The following is an 18,610-nucleotide window of genomic DNA, read 5'->3' as shown; positions in this document are numbered from 1 at the left end:
AGGTTGGAGTGCAGTGGCACAATGTCAACTCACTGCAACCTCTGCCTCCTGGGTTCAAGCGATTCTCCTGCCTCAGCCTCCCTAGTAGCTGGGATTTCAGGTGTACGCCACCATTCCCAGCTAATTTTTGTATTTTTAGTAGAACATTTTGCCATGTTGGCCAGGCTGGTCTTGAACTCCTGACCTCAGACGATCAACCCACCTCGGCCTCCCAAAGTGCTGGGATTACAGGCATAAGCCACTGTGCCTGGCCATCTTTCACTTTCTTGAGGGTGCCTTGGAAGCACAAAAGTTTTAAAATTTGATAAGTTTCAAATATCTTTTTCTGGTTTTGTTTTGTTTTGTGTGTGTGTGTGTGTGTGTGTGTGTGTGTGTATGTGTGTGTTTTGAGACGGATTTTCGCTCTGTCGCCCCGGTTGGAGTACAGTGCCGTGATCTTGGCTCACTGTAACCTCCGCCTCTGGGTTCAAGCAATTCTCCTGCCTTGGCCGCCGGAGTAGCTGGGATTACAGGCCTGTGCCACCATGCCCTGCTAAGTTTTGTATTTTTAGTAGAGATGGGGTTTCACTGTGTTCCGCAGGCTGGTCTTGAACTCCTGACCTCAGGTGATCCACCCACCTCGGCCTCCCAAAGTACTAGGATTACAGGCATGAGCCACTGTGCCCAGCCCAATTTATCTTTTTCTTTTGCTGCTTGCGCTTTTGATATCATAGCTAAGACAGCATTGCTAATCCAAAGTCATGAAGATTTACTCCTATGTTTTTCCCTTAGAATTTTATAGTTTTAGCTTTATAGTTTTATAGTTTAGCTCTCTAAATGTAAAATTTAGAGATCTTAAATCCATTTTGAGTTAATTTTTGTATATAGTATGAGGTGGGGATCCTACTCAATTCTTTTGGGATATCCAGTTTTCCCAGCAGCATTTATTAAAAATATTATTCTTTTCCCACTGAATAGTCTTGGCACCCTGTTGAAAATCCAGCGATCATAAATGTAAGTTTTATTTCTGAGCCCTTGATTCAAGTCCATTGATCTATGTTTATCCTTATGCTGGTACTACACTATCTTGATACCTGTAGTTTTGTATTAAGTTTTAAAACTAGGAAGCGTGAGTCCACTGACTTCATTCTTTTTCAGAACTGTTTTGGCTTTTCTAGGTCTCTTGCATTTCCACATGAATTTTAGGATCAGCTTGTCAATTTCTGCAAAAAAAAAAAAAAAAAAGTTGGGATTTTTGATCCCTATCAAAATCCATTGTGTTGAACTGTAGGTTGCTTTAGGAAATACTGCCATCTTCACAATATTGTCTCCTAATCCGTGAACATGGGATACTTTTCCACTTATTTAGGTCTTTTAACATTTCTTTCAAAGAGGTTTTGCAATTTTTATTGTACAAATATTGCATTCCTCTAATAACTTAGAAGGCTTAAGTGGGTTCTGTTTTAGTAGGATGTTCTCCATATAAGACCAAACATCAGTCTGGGGAGGCAGGGGTGGGGGGGTCTCCTCTGTTCTGTGGTCAGCACGGCAGGTGGCGTACCTCACTCAATCTCTCTTAGCTTATCTGTAAAATTTAGCAGATTAGCCATCTAAAGGATTTCCTCTAAGGTTTGTTTCCAGGTTGGCAAATTACAACTTGCATTATTGGCTGTCTTTTAAATATGTACGTTCCACCACTCCCTGGCTCAGCCTGTGGCTGCAGTGCCACAGGGATCCTAGGTGCACAGTGTTGAGGAGTTGATGGATCAACTCTTGGCTGGGAAGTCGAAATGTCTTTGATGTGAGTTCTGTAGGTAGTGGCAGTTTCCTCTGCTCTCAACCAAATTCGTTTGCAAGCCTCCTTTACTCCTAAGTCACAGGTGGCTTTTCTGGCTATGACCTGAGCGGTGAGTATCCGGCGAGGAGAACGACCTAATTAATTTCTGTCCTGGCGCCTGGGGGGTTCGAAGATCCCAGGCTCCCGCTCCGGCCGCCTGGGTGGGAGCCCAGGAACGCCTCTCCCATTCCCCGCCCGCGAATTTTGCAGCGCGCCTCGCGCGGGAGAGACGCCGTCTGCTGGCCCGCGGCTGAGCGCTGTCAGTTCCTGATCCGGCGGGTGCCCGCTCCAGCCGCGGCAGGTTCCCGAGCTGAGCGGCTACCCCCACGCCGCGGGCTTCCAGCGCGTGGAGCAAGGGGAGCGGCCCCGGCGCCGCCCATACGCCCGGCTGCACTAGTCCTGGCGCTGTAGGTCCGGGAGGCGCGGGCGGAGAGCGGCGGTGCCCCGGAGCCCCTCTGCGGAAGGCGCAGGCGGGAGGATCCTGCGCGGCGGGATGGCGGCGGCCGCGCGGCCTCGGGGTCGGGCACCGGGGCCAGTCCTGCCGCCGACGCCGCTGCTGCTGCTGGTGCTGCAGCTGCTGCCAGCCTGGGGGGCGACCGCTCGGGATCCCCGGGCCGCGGCCGGGCTCAGCCTTCACCCGCCTTACTTCAACCTGGCCGAGGCAGCGAGGATTTGGGCCACTGCCACCTGCGGGGAGAGGGGACCCAGCGAGAGGAGGCCCCGGCCCGAGCTCTACTGCAAGTTGGTCGGGGGCCCCACCGCCCCAGGCAGCGGCCACACCATCCAGGTGAGGGCCTCGGAGAGAGCCGGGGTGGGCGCGCCTTCTCCTTCCCGCGCCGGCCAGACACCCGGAGAAGGGAACGGGCCCCTTCCCCACGCGCGCTAGTGGTTCCGAGCCACCGGGGAGGGCAGCCCCCATCTCCGCACGCGAGGGCCCACAACCCAGGAGCGATCCCGTGGAGCACCGCCTCGGCACCACCCGCCCAAGGCCAGGAGGGGGAAACACGCGAGGTGACCGGAGGCTGTGGTCAGGCTCGGGCAGGTGGAGGGAAAGTGTGAGGCTGCGCTCTAAGAGATGCAGGCGCCTCGGCCCTTCCCGCCTCCGTTATCCACGGAGCGTGCCGCCACGCTTGAGTCCCCGAGGGTTCAGGGGCGCCTCCTGCCCCACCTCCCGTACCTTATTCGGAGGAGCTGGTAGCAGTTACCTTCTGTGTTGTATTTTAAGAGAGAATTGTTAGGTTATAACAGCGGTATCACTCTGATGTTACTGAAAAGATTCACTTCACTACACTGCCTGAAGTGCCACCATCCACTGGGGGCGAATGAGACCTTAGGCGGACAAAGATAGAAATGGCTCTCAGAGATCCGAGCCTCACCGCGAACAGCTGGGGCAAACGACATTGAGGTGCAGGTTAAGCAGCATCTTGCAGTGCCTGGCCCTTACTCACAGGTCTCACTCTGTGGCCAGGCTGGAGTGCAGTGGTGCGATCACGGGAGTCTCGAACTCCTGGGCTCAAGGGATCCTCCCGCCTCAGCCTTGGGTGTAACTGGGACTACAGGAGTGCAACTGCCTGGGTTTTTTTTTTGTTTTTTTTGTTTTTTTGTTTTTTTTTTTTTTTGAGACAGAGTCTCGCACTGTCACCAGGGCTGAAATGCAATGGTGCGATCTCGGCTCACTGCAATCTCCGGCTTGGCAAATATTTATTTATTTATTTATTTATTTATTTATTTATTTATTTATTTATTTTTTCTGTAGAGATAGAGTCTGGCTATTTGGCCCAAGCTGGTCTCAAACTCTTAGCCTCAAGCTGTCCTTCTGCCTTGACCTCCCAAAGGGTCAGCAGAATTTGAATCCAGTCCTGACTTCAAATCCTCGACACTAAGCCCAAATTGCCTCCTTCTTCTGCAAAATATTGTTGAGGATGTTGAGGAATAGGAAGTGTAGTGGGAAGAGGGAGTGATTTTGGAGCTTGGGTTCCAAAAAAGCAAGGCTGTCATTGGGTGACTAGATTAGTGCTTTAGAAACTCTTTTGACCATGTACTTCCATAAATGACAAGTTTTTGAACATGTCGTGCCATACGTGCTTATTTACTTATAAACTATATGCATGTATTAACATATTGATATGTGTTGCGCATATTTTAAAACATGCAAAAAGAGAAATCTAAAAGATACAATAACAATGATGAAAATACTTTTAATTTTAACAGTCCCAAATAATTTTGCTTTCTCTATTTTATGAGTGTGTGTTTATAAACACACAAATATGCAAATGTAATTGTGTGTATAATTATTTTTGAGAAATTTAGTTTAGCTCTTATAACAATTCAGTTTTTAATTTAATTTTAGTTTTGAGACAGGGTCTCAGTCTGTCACCCAGGGTGGAGTACAGTGGTGCTATTTTGGCTCACTGCAGCCTCCACCTCCTGGGCCCAGGTAATCCTCCCACCTCAGCCTCCCAAGTAACTGGGACTACAGGCACACACCACCACGTGTAGCTAATTTTTGTATCTTTTGTAGAGACAAGGTTTTGCCATGTTGGCCAGACTGGGTTACCTCAAAAAATACATAGATTCAAATGGAAGAACTGCATTGACCAATCACATAATTTACAGAGTTCAGTGCAAAGTGGAAATGTAGAACCCTCATTAAAAAATTATTTTAAATATGAAGATGGTGACAGCACAGCATTGAAGTAAGTGAGGGGCCCTTCAAAGTGTAGGGCCCCATGTGACTGTACAGGTCTTTGCTGTCTAAGCTCACTAAATCATGGTACCATAGCTCTAGCTCTACCCCATCCTTCAGTTAGCCTAAACATTTTTAGAAGTAGGAACTTGGCCAGTAATTGTTCACTTCCAAGTTGTATTCAGCACTTCCTAGTAGAAAGGTATTACATTTTGATTTTTTTTTTTCTTTTTTTTTGAGGCAAAGTCTCTCTTGTGTCTCCCAGGTTGGAGTGCAGTGGCGCGGTCTCGGCTCACTGCAACCTCCGCCTCCTGGGTTCAAGCAATTCTCCTGCCTCAGCCTCCCAAGTAGCTGGGATTACAGGTGCCCACCACCATGCCCGGCTAATTTTTATATTTTTAGTAGAGACAGGGTTTCACCATGTTGGCCAGGCTGGTCTCAAACTCCTGACCTCAGGTGATCCACCTGCCTTGGCCTCCCAAAGTGCTAGGATTACAGGCATGAGCCACAGCACTCAGCCCATTTTGATGTTTTAAACAATAGGTTCAAGACTCGTTGTAAATCTTTTGTTGGAAAATATTGTTAGAAATTTTTTTTTCCATGAGAAAAGACTTATTTCTGTCATTCTGATGCTTGTTTTCTATATGCCTTATATATTTTTTGGCTACTCTCAATTCTTCTATTATTGTCTTCTGGTTTAATTGATTTTTACCATTTTGATTCTCTCCTCATTTCCTTTTCTATACATATTTAAGTTTTTTTAGTACTTATTCTAAGGATTACAATTAATATCCTAAATATATTAACAATGTAGTTTGAATTGATACTAGCTTAACTTCGATAGCATCCCAAATTTTGCTTCTATATAACTCTGTCCTTTACGTTATTGTTGCAAATTACATCTTTATACATTGTTGTTCATTATTATAAATTTATAATTATTGTTATTATATATGCATTTGTCTTCTAAATAATATACCAAAAAACAGTTAAAAACCAAAGATATGGTGAGGCATGGTGGCTCACGCCTGTGATCCCAGCACTTTGGGAGGCCGAGTCGGGCGGATCGCCTGAGGTTGGGAGTTCAAGACCAGTTTGGCCAGCATGGTGAAACCCCGTTTCTGCTGAAAATACAAAAATTAGCCAGGTGTGGTGCAGGCGCCTGTAATCCCAGCTACTCGGGAAGGTGAGGCAGGAGATTCGCTTGAACCCGGGAGGCAGAGGTTGCAGTGAGCTGAGATCGCGCCATTGCACTCCAGCCTGGGCAACAAAGCAGGACTCCATCTCAAAAACAAAACAAAACAACCCCAAAATACAATAATACTGGTTTTTATGTTTACATATGTAGTTACCTATACTGCAGTTCTTTCTTAGTATGGCTTTGCATTACTGTCTAGTGTCTTTTCATTTCATCTTGAATGACTCCTTTTAGCATTTCTTGTAGAGTAGATCTGCTAGCAGAATTCCCTCAGCTCTTGAGAGTGAGACTCTGTCTCAAGAAAAAAAAAAAAAAAAAAGAAATGTACAGTGCATTATATACTGAACACGTTTGGCATGCTAAACAATCCACTGGCTTACAGACTTCTATAGCCTTTTATATTACAGAAATAGTAACTTGTTTTAGTACTGTTTTAATAACTAGATATTATTTGTTTAAAGATACTTTGTTATCAGCTCAAATAACATTTTGGGGGGAGATTTTAATTTTTAAGGTTAATTTAGTGGCAATAATACATTTTTCCAGATCATATATTTATTCCTGGTTGTAGTTTAGGCATTTATGAAACCTGTGTTAACCTCAGCATTCTGGAACCATTTGCCTAGTTAGGAAAAGATTTACTAAGTGGCACCTGACTGGGCTAAGTCAATGGAGCTGCCTGTGGTTGTGCTGTATACGTGGATTCCTGGTCAAGTGGGTGAGTGGGGCCGCCTGGGCAGGGCTGCATCTGCTCACAGACAGGGAGTCTTTTTCTGCTTTGCAGTAAAGAACTGTTTGAATGAGGTAGTAGGGCACTGATTAGATCCCTCATGTCAACAGGGTGGAAACTGCCCTGAGGAAAGCCAGCTTCTTGAGTCCCATGTGTCCTGCCAGTTTCTCAGCGTCAAAAACATATTGTATTCCCTCAGTGGTTTTCCCATCCTAGAAGCTCAGAAAATACATGTGGAGTTAACACATGAATATTAACTGGAGAGAAATACGGGTTTAAAGTGATTATGCATATCTTAATTGTGAGAGGTGGGAAATAGAAGTGAGTTCTCTGTTACTTTCAAATTACACCATATATTGTGCATACTGTGTATAGGAGTGATACCAAATACAGGGGGCAGAACGGCAAGAAGGAGGAATGGTCTAGTAACGAGGGGCTCTGCTCCCCTGCTTAATGCAGGGTGTTGATTTAACACACACAGACAGCACTTACTGATGCTTGGCACAGGTCTAAAGCGTATTACACATTGACTTCTTGATTGTCACAACGATTTATGAATGTATGAAGGAGGTACAATTAGCATGCTCCTTTTACAAATGAGGAAACTGAAGCACACAGAAGTTAAGTGATGTGTCCAAGATCACACAGCTGGTATGTGGTAAAGCCAGATTTAAACCCAGGTACTCTGGCTGCAGAATTCACACTCTTACCTGCTATACTATGCTGTCACAGGCATGCTGACTACTCCTTCCTCTGAGTTCCAGGTAAAGTTTGCATTGCCTTGCTAATTCCACTCATCACCTTGGAGCCATTCATTTTCAAGTCTGTCTCCTTATTAGGATCATGAGCTTCCTGAGGGTGGGGCCCTGTCTTCCTGTTCATGTCTGGACAGAGTATTGAGATTCCCTATAGAGAAGAATTCCTGTGCAAAGTATGCTGCACTGTTTCCTGGTGGAAGCTTGTCTTAGACACTCCATCAGTGCTTTTTGAAGAAATATTCAAAAGGCACCACCACCATAGAATTTACTTATCAGAGCAACCCCCTGCTGGAATTGCTGTTTGATTTTAAAAGTAGCTGAATTTCAACAATCTGTCTTCTGGAAGACAGGTGTGGCCCTGCTGTGTCTGATGCAGTGACTGAGCCCAGTGCCTAGGACTGGACTCCCAGAAGCTGAAGCGGCAAGGAAGAATCCTTCCTCTACAAATTTTAGAGGCAGGGCAGTCTTGCTGACACCTTGATTTTGGTCTTGTAGCCTCCAGCATGGTGAGAGAGAAATTTCAGTTGTTCTAAGCCACCCAGTTTGTGCTACTTTGTATGGCAGCCTTAGAAACTAATGCAGTAACTAGCTTTCATCAGTTAACCAGCAGTTGTATTGACCATTCAGTGCGTGCGTGTTATTCCTGTATGGGAGAGCAGCAGAGAGGCGACACTGCATGAGGCTCTGTGTGTAGTTCTAGGGTCTTGGTTTGTGAGACTTTGCAACCTGATAACTCAAAATGTGGCTCCTAAAAAGAATGAGAAGAGCTCTAGGCTGAACAAATATTTAGAGATCATGCACGTTAAGAGTCATCTTTAAGGCCAGGCCTGGTGGCTCACACCTATAATCCTAGCACTTTGGGAGACTGAGGCGGGTGGATCACTTGAGGTCAGGAGTTTAAAACCAGCCTGGCCAAATAAAACAAAAATTAGCTGGGCATGGTGGTGTGGGCCTGTAATCCCATCTACTTGGGAGGCTGAGGCAGGAGAATTGCTTGAACCTGGAGGTGGAGGCTGCAGTGAGCCAAGATCGCAGCACTGCACTCCAGCTTGGGTGACAGAGTGAGACTACATCTCAAAAAAAAAAAAAAAAGAAATATTTGCACTTCTTTATGGCAGTAAGCTGTGTTGTGTGTGTCTTATCCCTGATCCTTGCTTAATGCATGTGGGGTGCCCCAAGTTTGGGGGTGGTGTATACCTGTGAGCCTTGGATCCACTATTTGAACAGAACCCAGTGGTTGGATAATTCCTTCATTACTAGTGAGGGCTCAGAGGGCTGCTTCAGGGGAGGGAAGGGATGGAATTGTGAAATGAAAGCTCCTATTCCCTATGTCCTGTGATTGGCTTTGCAGAGACTAAATATTGCAAAACATTTGTGTGCATGAAACACATCGGTGGCAAAGATTCTATGCAAGATAGTTTGCCTGGTAATTTGATAAGAATGCAAACATTTCAGACTTTCAAATTTTCTTACATGTTTCCAGGCTGCTTTCCTATTTTATTGTGACGACTTATCACTTACTGTATCTTTAATGTGCTGTTGAATTCTAAATGTTTTTGATGAACTAGAAAAAGTAGCAGAATGTTCTGGGAGACTTCATTAGGAAAATCACTAAATAAGCTTGTTATAAACTTGTTGAGTTATCTTTCTTTCATTTATTTCATTATCTTCTAGGTAAACTTAGTAGACTTTTCTTTGAATAAAAATATAGCTGTTAAAGTAAAATTTTCTGATAGAAATGCTAAGAGCAGGTGAAATCCTTTTTTTTTTTCCTTTTGAGACGGAGTTTTGCTCTGTGGCCCAGGTTGGTGTGCAGTGGTGCAATCTCGGCTCCCTGCAACCTCCACCTCCCAAGTTCAAGCAATTCTCCTGCCTCAGCCTCCCAAGTAGCTGTGACCACAGGTGTATGTGATCACGCCCAGCTAATTTTTGTATTTTTAGTAGAGATGAGTTTCACCATGTTGCCTAGGCTGGTTTTGAACTCCTGACCTCAAGCAATACACTGGCCTTGGCTTCCCAAAGTTCTGGCATTACAGGTGTGAGCCACCGCACCCTGATAGATGAAATCTTTATTCTTTCTCTCTGAGCAGGTGCTGGCTTAGGAGAGACTCTTTCAACCTTTCCTATACTTAATGTTACCTGAAGCATCCTCGTTTTCTTTGATCACTTGCCTTGGTTCTGAGGTGTGGTCTTTCTCTGGCCACTCCACATGTGACTGTCACCGCAGCTTAAGAAAATTGTAGCTCAAACAAGCCGCAGTAGAACTACCTGACTAAATATGAGGAAGAGGAGGCCAAGGGCCTTTAGAATCATTACAAAGATGTTTGTAAGCAGTGGTTCTCCATCTTCATGGGAGATTAAATAGGAAAGAGCATGTAATGTTGCAGCACTAAGTACTGGGGTTTGCTACAGAGAAGAACTTCCTGTGCTAAGCGTGCCGCACCACTGAAATGATTTCTGAAGAGGACGGTGAGGAGTTCATCTTTAGGTCAAAATCCTCTGTGTGATCTTTTAGCCCCCAACATTTGCAATTACAAGGCTTTACTTGGGAGGCCTCATGGGGGACAGCTGCCCTCCCTACACCTGACTTGATGCACAGTGAATGCATTGCAATTTTCTGGAGGGAGTTTTGGTCAAGGATGCAGGCTCTACTGGCCCAGGAGCCTCTCATACGCACATCTGCGTTCCTGACCCAGGAGCCTCTATTCTGGGGGCTCCCTTATCAGGAGCCTTGGCTGAGGTTCTTCCCAGGTGCCTCCACTGAGACTTCCTTACTAGTGCACCATACAGTTTGGGAATCCCTCATCCAAAGATCCAAAATCCCGAATGCTCCCAAATCCACAACTTTTTGAGTGCCAGCATGACATTCAAAGGAAGTGCTCATTGGAACCTCCTGGATTTGGGATTTTTGGATTTGAAATGCTTAACTGGTAAGTATAATGTAAATATTCCAATATAAAAAAAAAATCTCAAATCTGAAACCTTTTTGGCCTCAAGTATTTCGGGTAAAGGATACTCAACCTGTGTCAGTTTGCTCGGGCTGCCATACCAAAGTACCACAGCCAGGGTGGCTTCAACAGCACAGTTTGATTTTCTCACAGCTCTGGAGGCTTAGAAGTCTAAGGCATGGGTATGGCTGGTTTCTTCTGAGGCCTCTCTCCTTGGCTTGTAGACGGTCACCTTCTGCCTGTGTCTTCAGGTGGTCTCCTCTCTATGCGTATGTGTCCCCATCTTCTCTTCTTATAGAGATTCCAGGCATATTGGAATAAGGCCTACCGTAATGACTTCATATTACCTTAATTATCTCTTTAAAGGCCCTGTCTCCAAATACAGTCCTATTCTTAGGTCATGGGGGTTAGGACTTCAATCTATGAATTTGTGGGAGGGGGTGGGTGTTGGGGGGAAATGGAACATTGGGGAACCAGCCTGTTTCTCTCTCTCTTTTTTTTTTTTTTGAGACGGAGTCTCGCTCTGTCTCCCAGGCTGGAGTGCAGTGGTGCAATCTCTGCTTACTGCAAACTCCGCCTTCCGGGTTCGCGCCATTCTCCTGCCTCAGCCTCCCGAGTAGCTGGGACTACAGGCACCTGCCATCACGCCCAGCTAATTTTTCTACTTTTCGTAGAGACAGGGTTTTACCGTGTTAGCCAGGATGGTCTCGATCTCCTGATCGTGTGATCTGCCCGCCTCAGCCTCCCAAAGTGCTGGGATTACAGGCGTGAGCCACCACGCCCAGCCTGTCTTCTCTTTTATCTCTTGCCTGTGCTGTCACAGTAAGTTAATAGTCTGGGTTGGTGCTTCATTTGGACTCATTGTCTTAATTTACCACTTTAACAGCTGGAAGCTCAACAGAGGCTGGAAGACTGACTTTTGAGGTGATTCTTAAAGTAGATTCCAATCAACTAATAAGAACGGTGCTGCCTGGAGACTTGCATGCCCCCACACTTGTGGGTAATGTCCATTTACTTCTGTATTTAGCAAATATTTATTGGCATCTACTATGTGCCAGGTATAGGGGATGGTGATATAAGGGGCTGGAAGTATAGTTACAAGGCAGAAAAGGCCCCTGTCCTCACTGAGCTAATGTCCCATGGGGAGACTGTAGCCATTGAGTAAATATAATAATCATAGGTTGTTATTTTGCCTTAGAGAGAATAAACAGGATTCTGTGATAAAAAGAGGAGATGATGGCCGGGGTGCAGTGGCTCACACCTGTAATCCCAACAGTTTGGGAGGCTGAGGTGGGCAGATAGCTTGAGCCCAGGTGTTCAAGACCAGCTGGGGTAACATAGTGAAACCCTGTCTCTACAAAGAAAAAATACAAAAATTAGCTGGGCATCGTGGCATGTACCTATAGTCCTAGCTACTTGGGAGGTTGAGATGGGAGGATCACTTGAGCCCAGGAGGTTGAGGCTGCAGTAAACCATGACTGCATCACTACACTCCAGCCTGGGCAACAGAGAGAGAGAGAGAGAGAGAGAGAGAGAAAGAGAAAGAGGGAGAGAGAGAAAGAGAGAGAGAGAGAGAGAAAGAGAGAGAGAGAAGGAAGAAAGAGAGAGAAAGAAAGAAAAAAGGAAGGAAGGAGGGAAGGAAGGAAGGAAGGAAGGAAGGAAGGAAGGAAGGAAGGAAGGAAGGGAGGAAGGAAATGATGTTGGCGTAGAAACCTGAGGGTTGAGAGGAAGGCAGCCTCACAATGAGGTTGGGAGAGGGCGACCCCGGAGGCCTGAGTTCCCTGAGGCGGGAACATGCTTGCTGTGTTCCAGGAACTCAGAAAGTCACATGACTGTTGTTGTTACATGTTTTGAGTGTTGTCCCTGAGTGAGATCTCTGTGGTATTTCTAGAATTTATACAGATTTCATTTTATTTTGGTATGTATTGATACCTTTTCTGGTCCTCAAAAAAATTTAAGTGAGTGATAAAACCAAAAAAGGTTGAGATGAGGGAATTGGGAATGTGGGAAAAGAAAACAGGAAACAGTGTAATTGTTTCATAAAGGGGTTAAAACAGTAACTGAAATAGAACTGAGAGGGAAAAACCTGGTTTGAGGAATGAGTCAGGTTGGGGTCAGACTATCTCCTTGAGGAAGGTGTCTGATTCTTATAGATCAGTAGTTGATGGTTGAATGGGTAAACTACCAGGAAAGACCTATTTTCATAAATCTAGGCTAAGAGGAAGTACTTTGGGCTTGGGGTATTAATTGGGCAGCCTAGATGTGGCCTGACCCACCTAGTAAACTTGCGTTTGCTTTGGAGCAGATGACTTACATGTCATTAAAGTTGCCAAACACCCCACTAACAGTAATGTCAGAGGCATTCGAACTAAAGAAACTCCATCTTGAGTGACAGCTAGGAAAATGAGGCTGGGACATGCTGGCCTGCATTCCCAGAAAGCTAGGTATTCCTAGCCTGGAGATGCTTACAGTGAAGGGAATAGATTGATAATGTTTACTAAACAGACCCGGACTTGGGAGTGTCCTAATATCCCGATATCTTGAGAACAAAGGCATTCCTAATTTTGCTTTAAAGATACTAATATTGATTCTTGCAAAATATAGTAATTAAGAAAATTAGTCCTTTATCACAAACCCTTGTAGCAGAGCACATCTCCCCATGATCTTTTTTTATCCTATATAAAATATTTTATTTATCCTTACCTAAAGATCCGTGATCTTTTTTTGTCCTTACCTTACCTAGGTAAGACGTGTTCCTCCTCTTGCTTTCGGGAATGCCCTACTCTGTTTATGAAGTAGCTGTTCTTTCACCACTTTACTTTCTTAATAAACTTGCTTCTGTCTCGCACTGTGGACTCACCCTGAATTCTTTCTTGTGTGAGATCCAAGAACCCTCTCTTGGGGCCTGGAACGGGCCCCCTTTCCTGTAACAGTAACATGCCGACACTACACATAGGGAACAGGAAAATAGAGAGAGAAGTAGAAGGAAGAGGATTGCATGGAAACCATTGAAAAATTGGGCTGTAAGTCTTCCAGAAATAACTTCTTGAGTTCTTTCAAGAAGGAACCAGTTGGTACCAGGAGCCTAAAGTAGATGTACAGTGTCATGATTAAGAGTATGGGCTTTGGAATTAATAGAGCTGGCTTTAAATGTATTCCTTCCCAAAGAGATGACCTTGAGTTAGTTAGTTATTTAACCTTTATGAGCCTTGGTTTCATCATCTGTAAAATGGGGACACCACATGGTTATTATGAGGATTACATGAGTAAATCATAATGCATCTGGAACACAGTCAGTGTTTAATAAATGGTAACTTTTTTCTTTTCTTTTCTTTTCTTTTTTTTTTTTGAGGCACAGTCTCACTCTGTCACCTAGGCTGGAGTGCGGTGGCACGATCTCAGCTCACTGCAGCCTCTACTCTCTGGGCTGAGGTAATCCTCCCACCTCAGCCTCCTGAGTAGCTGGAACTACAGGGGCGTGCCACCATGCCCAGCTAATTTTTGTAGTTTTTGTAGAGTTGGTGTTTCGCCATGTTGCCCAGGCTGGTCTCAAACTCCTGGGCTCAATCTGTCCTCTTGCCTCCGCCTCCGAAAGTGCTAGGATTATAGGCATGAGCCATCACGCCCAGTCGTAAGTGGTAACTCTAATTAAATATTGTTGAGAAATCTATTTTGATAAGAAAGTCAAAATAAGACATTGATAAAAGGGGTCAGATGTGATGAAGTGCAGAGATTAGGAGAATGAGGCATCGATACCTGGGAAACCTCTTTTTAAATGGAAATAAATCATAATGAAGAAATATATTGTGACCACAAGAATAGCTCTCATTTTCTCTTTCCTCTCTAATTTGGCCATGATAAGCAAGGAAGGTGAGTACCTGAGAAGTCACTGAAACTGGTGAGATGCTGCCCAGAGATAGAAGAGCTGAGTTGGGCATGAGTGGAGCTTTCTTGCCAGAGTGGGCAAGTGGTCAGAAGTTGGGAGCTGAGAATAGGTTCTGGGGAGGCCCTGAGGAATGGAACACATGGATTTCCATTAGGGTAGAAAAAGCGAGTCTAGATTTCATTAGACTGTGCTTTCTAATAACTGAGTTTAGTGACGTAGGTATCAGTCTGCAATTACTGCATTCCTTCCTGTGGCTGGTTAAAAACTCTTGAGTAACTAAATTTCATAGTTTCTGCCATTTTAATTTATGAATCAAATCAACTAATACTGAGTGCCTACCCTGTGCCAGATACCTACCCTGTGCCAGTAGTGAGCAAAGTTGATGAAGTCCCTGCCCTCAGAGCAGTTACAATCCAATAAAGAGGATAATTTAAAAAGAAAATGATTTGCAATTCCTGCTGAGGATGAAGAGAATCGGGTAGGGGACAGTCACGGAGGTAGAGGGCAGCACTGCTTTAGATGGAGTTGCTAGGGAAGACTGCCGAAGAGAGACTTCAGAAACATGTTCCTGGGAGAGGGAACAGCATGTGCAAAGACCCCTGAGAGCAGCCTTGGAGTGATTGAGAAACAGCGAGAGTCAGTGTGGGTCAAACGGAGCGAGTGAGGGGAAGTGCGAGGTTGTTTCAAGCACATTTGTTTTAATCCTGATCTAGTAGAAGGAATGATCTAGTAGAAGGAATGATCTAGTAGAAGGAATGATCTAGTAGAAGGGAAGAATTGAGATGCAGTGGGGAGGGAGAGGAGAGAGTGAGAGAGAGAGAGAGAGAGAGAGAGAGAGAGAGAGAGAGTCAGAGTCAGAATCAGGGGAGGGGGACTTTGGAACACAGAGAGCTTCTCCATACCAGTGGTAGGCAAGTGTATGGGTACAGATGTTGTGAGGTTGGTAGATTAGGAAGATGAGAAAGTTAAGCAAATTCACGAGGTGAGGGGAAGGGGGTGGGAGTTTGAGGAGCAAGGAGAATGTGTGAAACAACTTCCAGGAGAGTGAAAGAGTAAATATAGTGAAAGATTACATCAATATAGAAAAACATAGTTCTCAGTTGTCTATGGAGGGAGAAGCCTAATGGCAAGCATCTTCCTTCCTAAAGGAAGCATCTTTCTTGTTTTTTTTAAATTTTAGAGAGAGCATCTTGCTCTGTTGCCCAGGCTGGAGTGTAGTGATGTGATCATGGCTCACTGCAGCCTCAAACTCCTGGGCTCAAGGGAGCCTCAGCCTCCCAAGTAGCTGGGACTACAGGTGTGCACCACCATACCTGGCTAATATTTTGTTTCTTTTTTGTGGAGATGGGGGTGTCAATTTTTTTGCCCAGGCTGGTCTTGAACTCTTAGGCTCAAGCAATCCTCCCACCTCGGCCTCCCAAAGTGTTGAGATTACAAGTGTGAGCCACCATGCCTGGCCTAAAAATATCTTTCTTACCTGGTTGTGTCTGACTCATAGGCTGGTGGTGCCCAGCAGGGGAGATACATGTTTTCTGGCCAAGCCCAAATCTCTGTGGTGCCTAAATCTCCGAGGCACCAGCAGATTGAGATGCTACACCTCATACTGCTAGACAGTTATTCCCCCTCTTCCTTGTCTCTTGTCTTCCCTTCTTCAGCATCCCCTCTTGGGCTAATTCTCAGGTTCTATCTTGGTTCCATCACTTAGACCAATTGCTCCACCTCTTTGTGCCTCTGTTTCCTTCTCTGTAAAAGGGCCTGATGCTTGTGTCTACCTTGTAGATTTGCCATGGAAATTGAGTTAATGCGTATAAAGTGCAAGCGGCCATGTCTGGCACATGGATGTTTCCTTTTGTCATTACTACTATCAATGCAGCTACTTCAATGACTGCTGCAGCGCTGTCTATGGCTGGTGGTGCACCCATATGTGCCAGTTGTCATTGCCTCTGAGGTTCCCAGACTGCAGTGGGGAGAAGAATCCTTTGGAGTGCTTTTAAAAAATTCTGATGCCCAGCTCCCGCCAGAGATGCTGATTCTAAGTCCAGAAGGGTCTGCATTTCCAGCAAGCACTCCAGTGCTTCCAGTGGTGGTATGATCACACCACCTGGTGTCTACTTCACGGATGACATCTCATTTAATCTTCAAACCACTGCATAAGATAGGCAGTATTAACCCATTACAATAAAGAGAAAATGGAGCTCAAGGGAGGCTACATTATTCAACTAACATTCCGTAGCTGTAACTGGTAGCCATCAGGATTTGAATTTCCATCTATTCTACTCCAAAATGTAGAGTAGTTAAATGAGTTAAAAGGAATGAGTTGAGGCCGGGCGCGGTGGCTGAAGCCTGTAATCCCAGCACTTTGGGAGGCCGAGACGGGCGGATCACAAGGTCAGGAGATCGAGACCATCCTGGCTAACGGCGAAACCCCGTCTCTACTAAAAAAACACAAAAAATTAGCCGGGCGAGGTGGCGGCGCCTGTGGTCCCAGCTACTCGGGAGGCTGAGGCAGGAGAATGGCGTGAACCCGGGAGGCGGAGCTTGCAGTGAGCTGAGATCTGGCCACTGCACTCCAGCCTGGGCGACAGAGCGAGACTCCGTCTCAAAAAAAAAAAAAAAAAAAAAAAAAAGGAATGAGTTGAAATGAGTTCAAAGGACTCCCCCACCTAGAATCTGGAGTTTTGCAGACATTTGCTTATCTGCTTCTTTTTAAAAAGGTGTCTGTGTGTGTGTGTTTTTTTTTTTTTTTTAAATACCTGGAACCAACTTTGAGTTCCTCGTTTTAGCTGTCTCTCAAATCCCTATCTCTAGGAGCCAGGCACATTAGAGATATCATCTTCTACCCCCTGGTGCCGTGAAATCTTGTGTGTGGGAGTCACAGAGCTGAGTGTTCACCACGCACTCCAGTATATTTAGGAAACATTCAGGAAATTCACAGAACACTTGCCCAAATCATCAGTAACCACACCTACATGCCTTTGTGACTCTCAAAAGGGAGAAGGCTCTGAACAAGTCTTTGCAAAAGAGCAATCCCAAGTTAGGAAGGGAGTTCAGGATGTTCTACACGTCAGGCCTCCCGCTGGCTTGGGTTAGGGCACTGGAGACACTGTGGCCTCTGGAACCTTAGTGAGTGATGGCTAGGAGCAGAGGTTCGTAGCAATATGAAGGTGGTAATTTGTAGTGGGGCTGTTGATGGATGAGCGTTGGTTAAATGCTTATCTTGCTGGGCTTTTTGTGCCTGCCACAAGGGCGTTCATCTGAACCTCCGCCAGACAGGTTTCTCTCCCCAGCTGGGTCTCTTCCCATACATCTGGTAGTGGGCAGGCGTATGGAAAGTCACATAATTGTCATTCCAAGACTGTTTCACACTGTCCAAATCTAAGACAACACCTTGTGATGTCGCTCACGAGAGCAGCTGGGCCAGGAGGAAAGCGTTCCAGGCCATAAGTAACATTATCAGGCACACACGCAGTTCCTGGCCCCAGCACGACCTAGCTGTGTGGTTTGAGATGAAGCACTTCACCTCTGAGCTGTTTCTTCATCTTTAAGTTTTGAATACTTTGATATACATTTCACAGTGTTCTGGTGATTAAGCAAAGTAAAGCACAGTGTTCCTCGCTGGGCTCCCACACCCCAGTGCTAGCTTCCCCCAGCATCTTGTGGTAATGTGCAGTGGTTGAGTTACTTCTCTTCTCTCTCACTAACTTTCTTTAGGGACAGATCCAACTCTTAGTGTGTGTGTGTTTGTTTTTACCACAGTATCTGACATAGTGCTCTACACATGGTAGGTAATTTGGATGAGTTGAATAAATGAATGAATGTTCAAAGAAAACCCCCCAGAAACTATGTTAGGGAGCACTGCTATAATCATCCTCTAGCTTCTTGGAAGAATATAGTATTTACATTGTGAATTCAGTTATAAAGTATTACACGTGGAAGCCTTTTTAGTTAAGAAGGATCATAAAAAGTATTAGGAACTAGGAGAGACGACTTTTTTCCATCCTTCTGAAAAAGGGTAGGACATTCTGTGGGCTTCTGGTTTATTCTCTGGAGACTGCCAAATTTGGAGCTCAGCTCTGCTTAGTTGTTTATAGGAACAGTCCTATCTCCTTTCTTCACAGCCCCTTCCATTACATTTTCTATTTCCCATCTGAATAGGCCAATAATATAATAGCCTTGGTGCAATTCCAAGTGTCAGTCCCTTGTTCTGTTTATCTTTCGGTGTTCTCATCTCTCTGTCTAGAATGGCATTTGGTACAGAGTAGATGATTATCATAGGTTTGTTGCATGGATGGATGAAAAATTGAACGTGGGAGTTCTCTTCTCTGTTCCTTTTCTTCTCGGACTTTTTTTTTTTTTTTCCTTGAGATGCAGTCTTGCTCTGTTGCCAGGCTGGAATGCAACGGCATGATCTCGGCTCACTGCAACCTCCGCCTCCCGGGTTCAAGAGAGTCTCCTGCCTCGGCCTCCCGAGTAGCTGGGATTACAGGCGCGTGCCACCACGCCCAGCTAATTTTTGTATTTTTAGTAGAGATAGGGTTTTGCCATGTTGACCAGGCTGGTCTCGAACTCTTGACCTCGTGATCCGCCC

The 18,610-nt window shown here is 45.3% G+C and overlaps 1 protein-coding gene across 3 annotated transcripts in view; it reads left to right on the top strand.

Moving 5' to 3' along the window:
* Window positions 1–2,077: 2,077 nt before the first annotated feature.
* LOC105465071 (laminin subunit alpha 3) overlaps window positions 2,078–18,610 on the top strand; it is a 273,415-nt gene continuing 256,882 nt past the window's right edge. The window contains exon 1 of one of the 3 annotated variants that reach the window (XM_011713306.2): window positions 2,078–2,603. In XM_011713306.2, coding sequence (XP_011711608.2) covers window positions 2,310–2,603 — 294 coding nt within the window. In that variant the 5' untranslated portion in view covers window positions 2,078–2,309. The remainder of the gene's footprint in view (window positions 2,604–18,610) is intronic. The other 2 variants (XM_011713298.3, XM_011713310.3) reach the window with 2 other exon arrangements.

This window comes from Macaca nemestrina, chromosome 19 (assembly GCF_043159975.1).
Source record: "Macaca nemestrina isolate mMacNem1 chromosome 19, mMacNem.hap1, whole genome shotgun sequence".
NCBI classification, from domain to species: Eukaryota; Metazoa; Chordata; class Mammalia; order Primates; family Cercopithecidae; genus Macaca; species Macaca nemestrina.
Note: the sequence above shows the minus strand (reverse complement) of the source record. Positions and strands in the feature narration are given on the sequence as shown.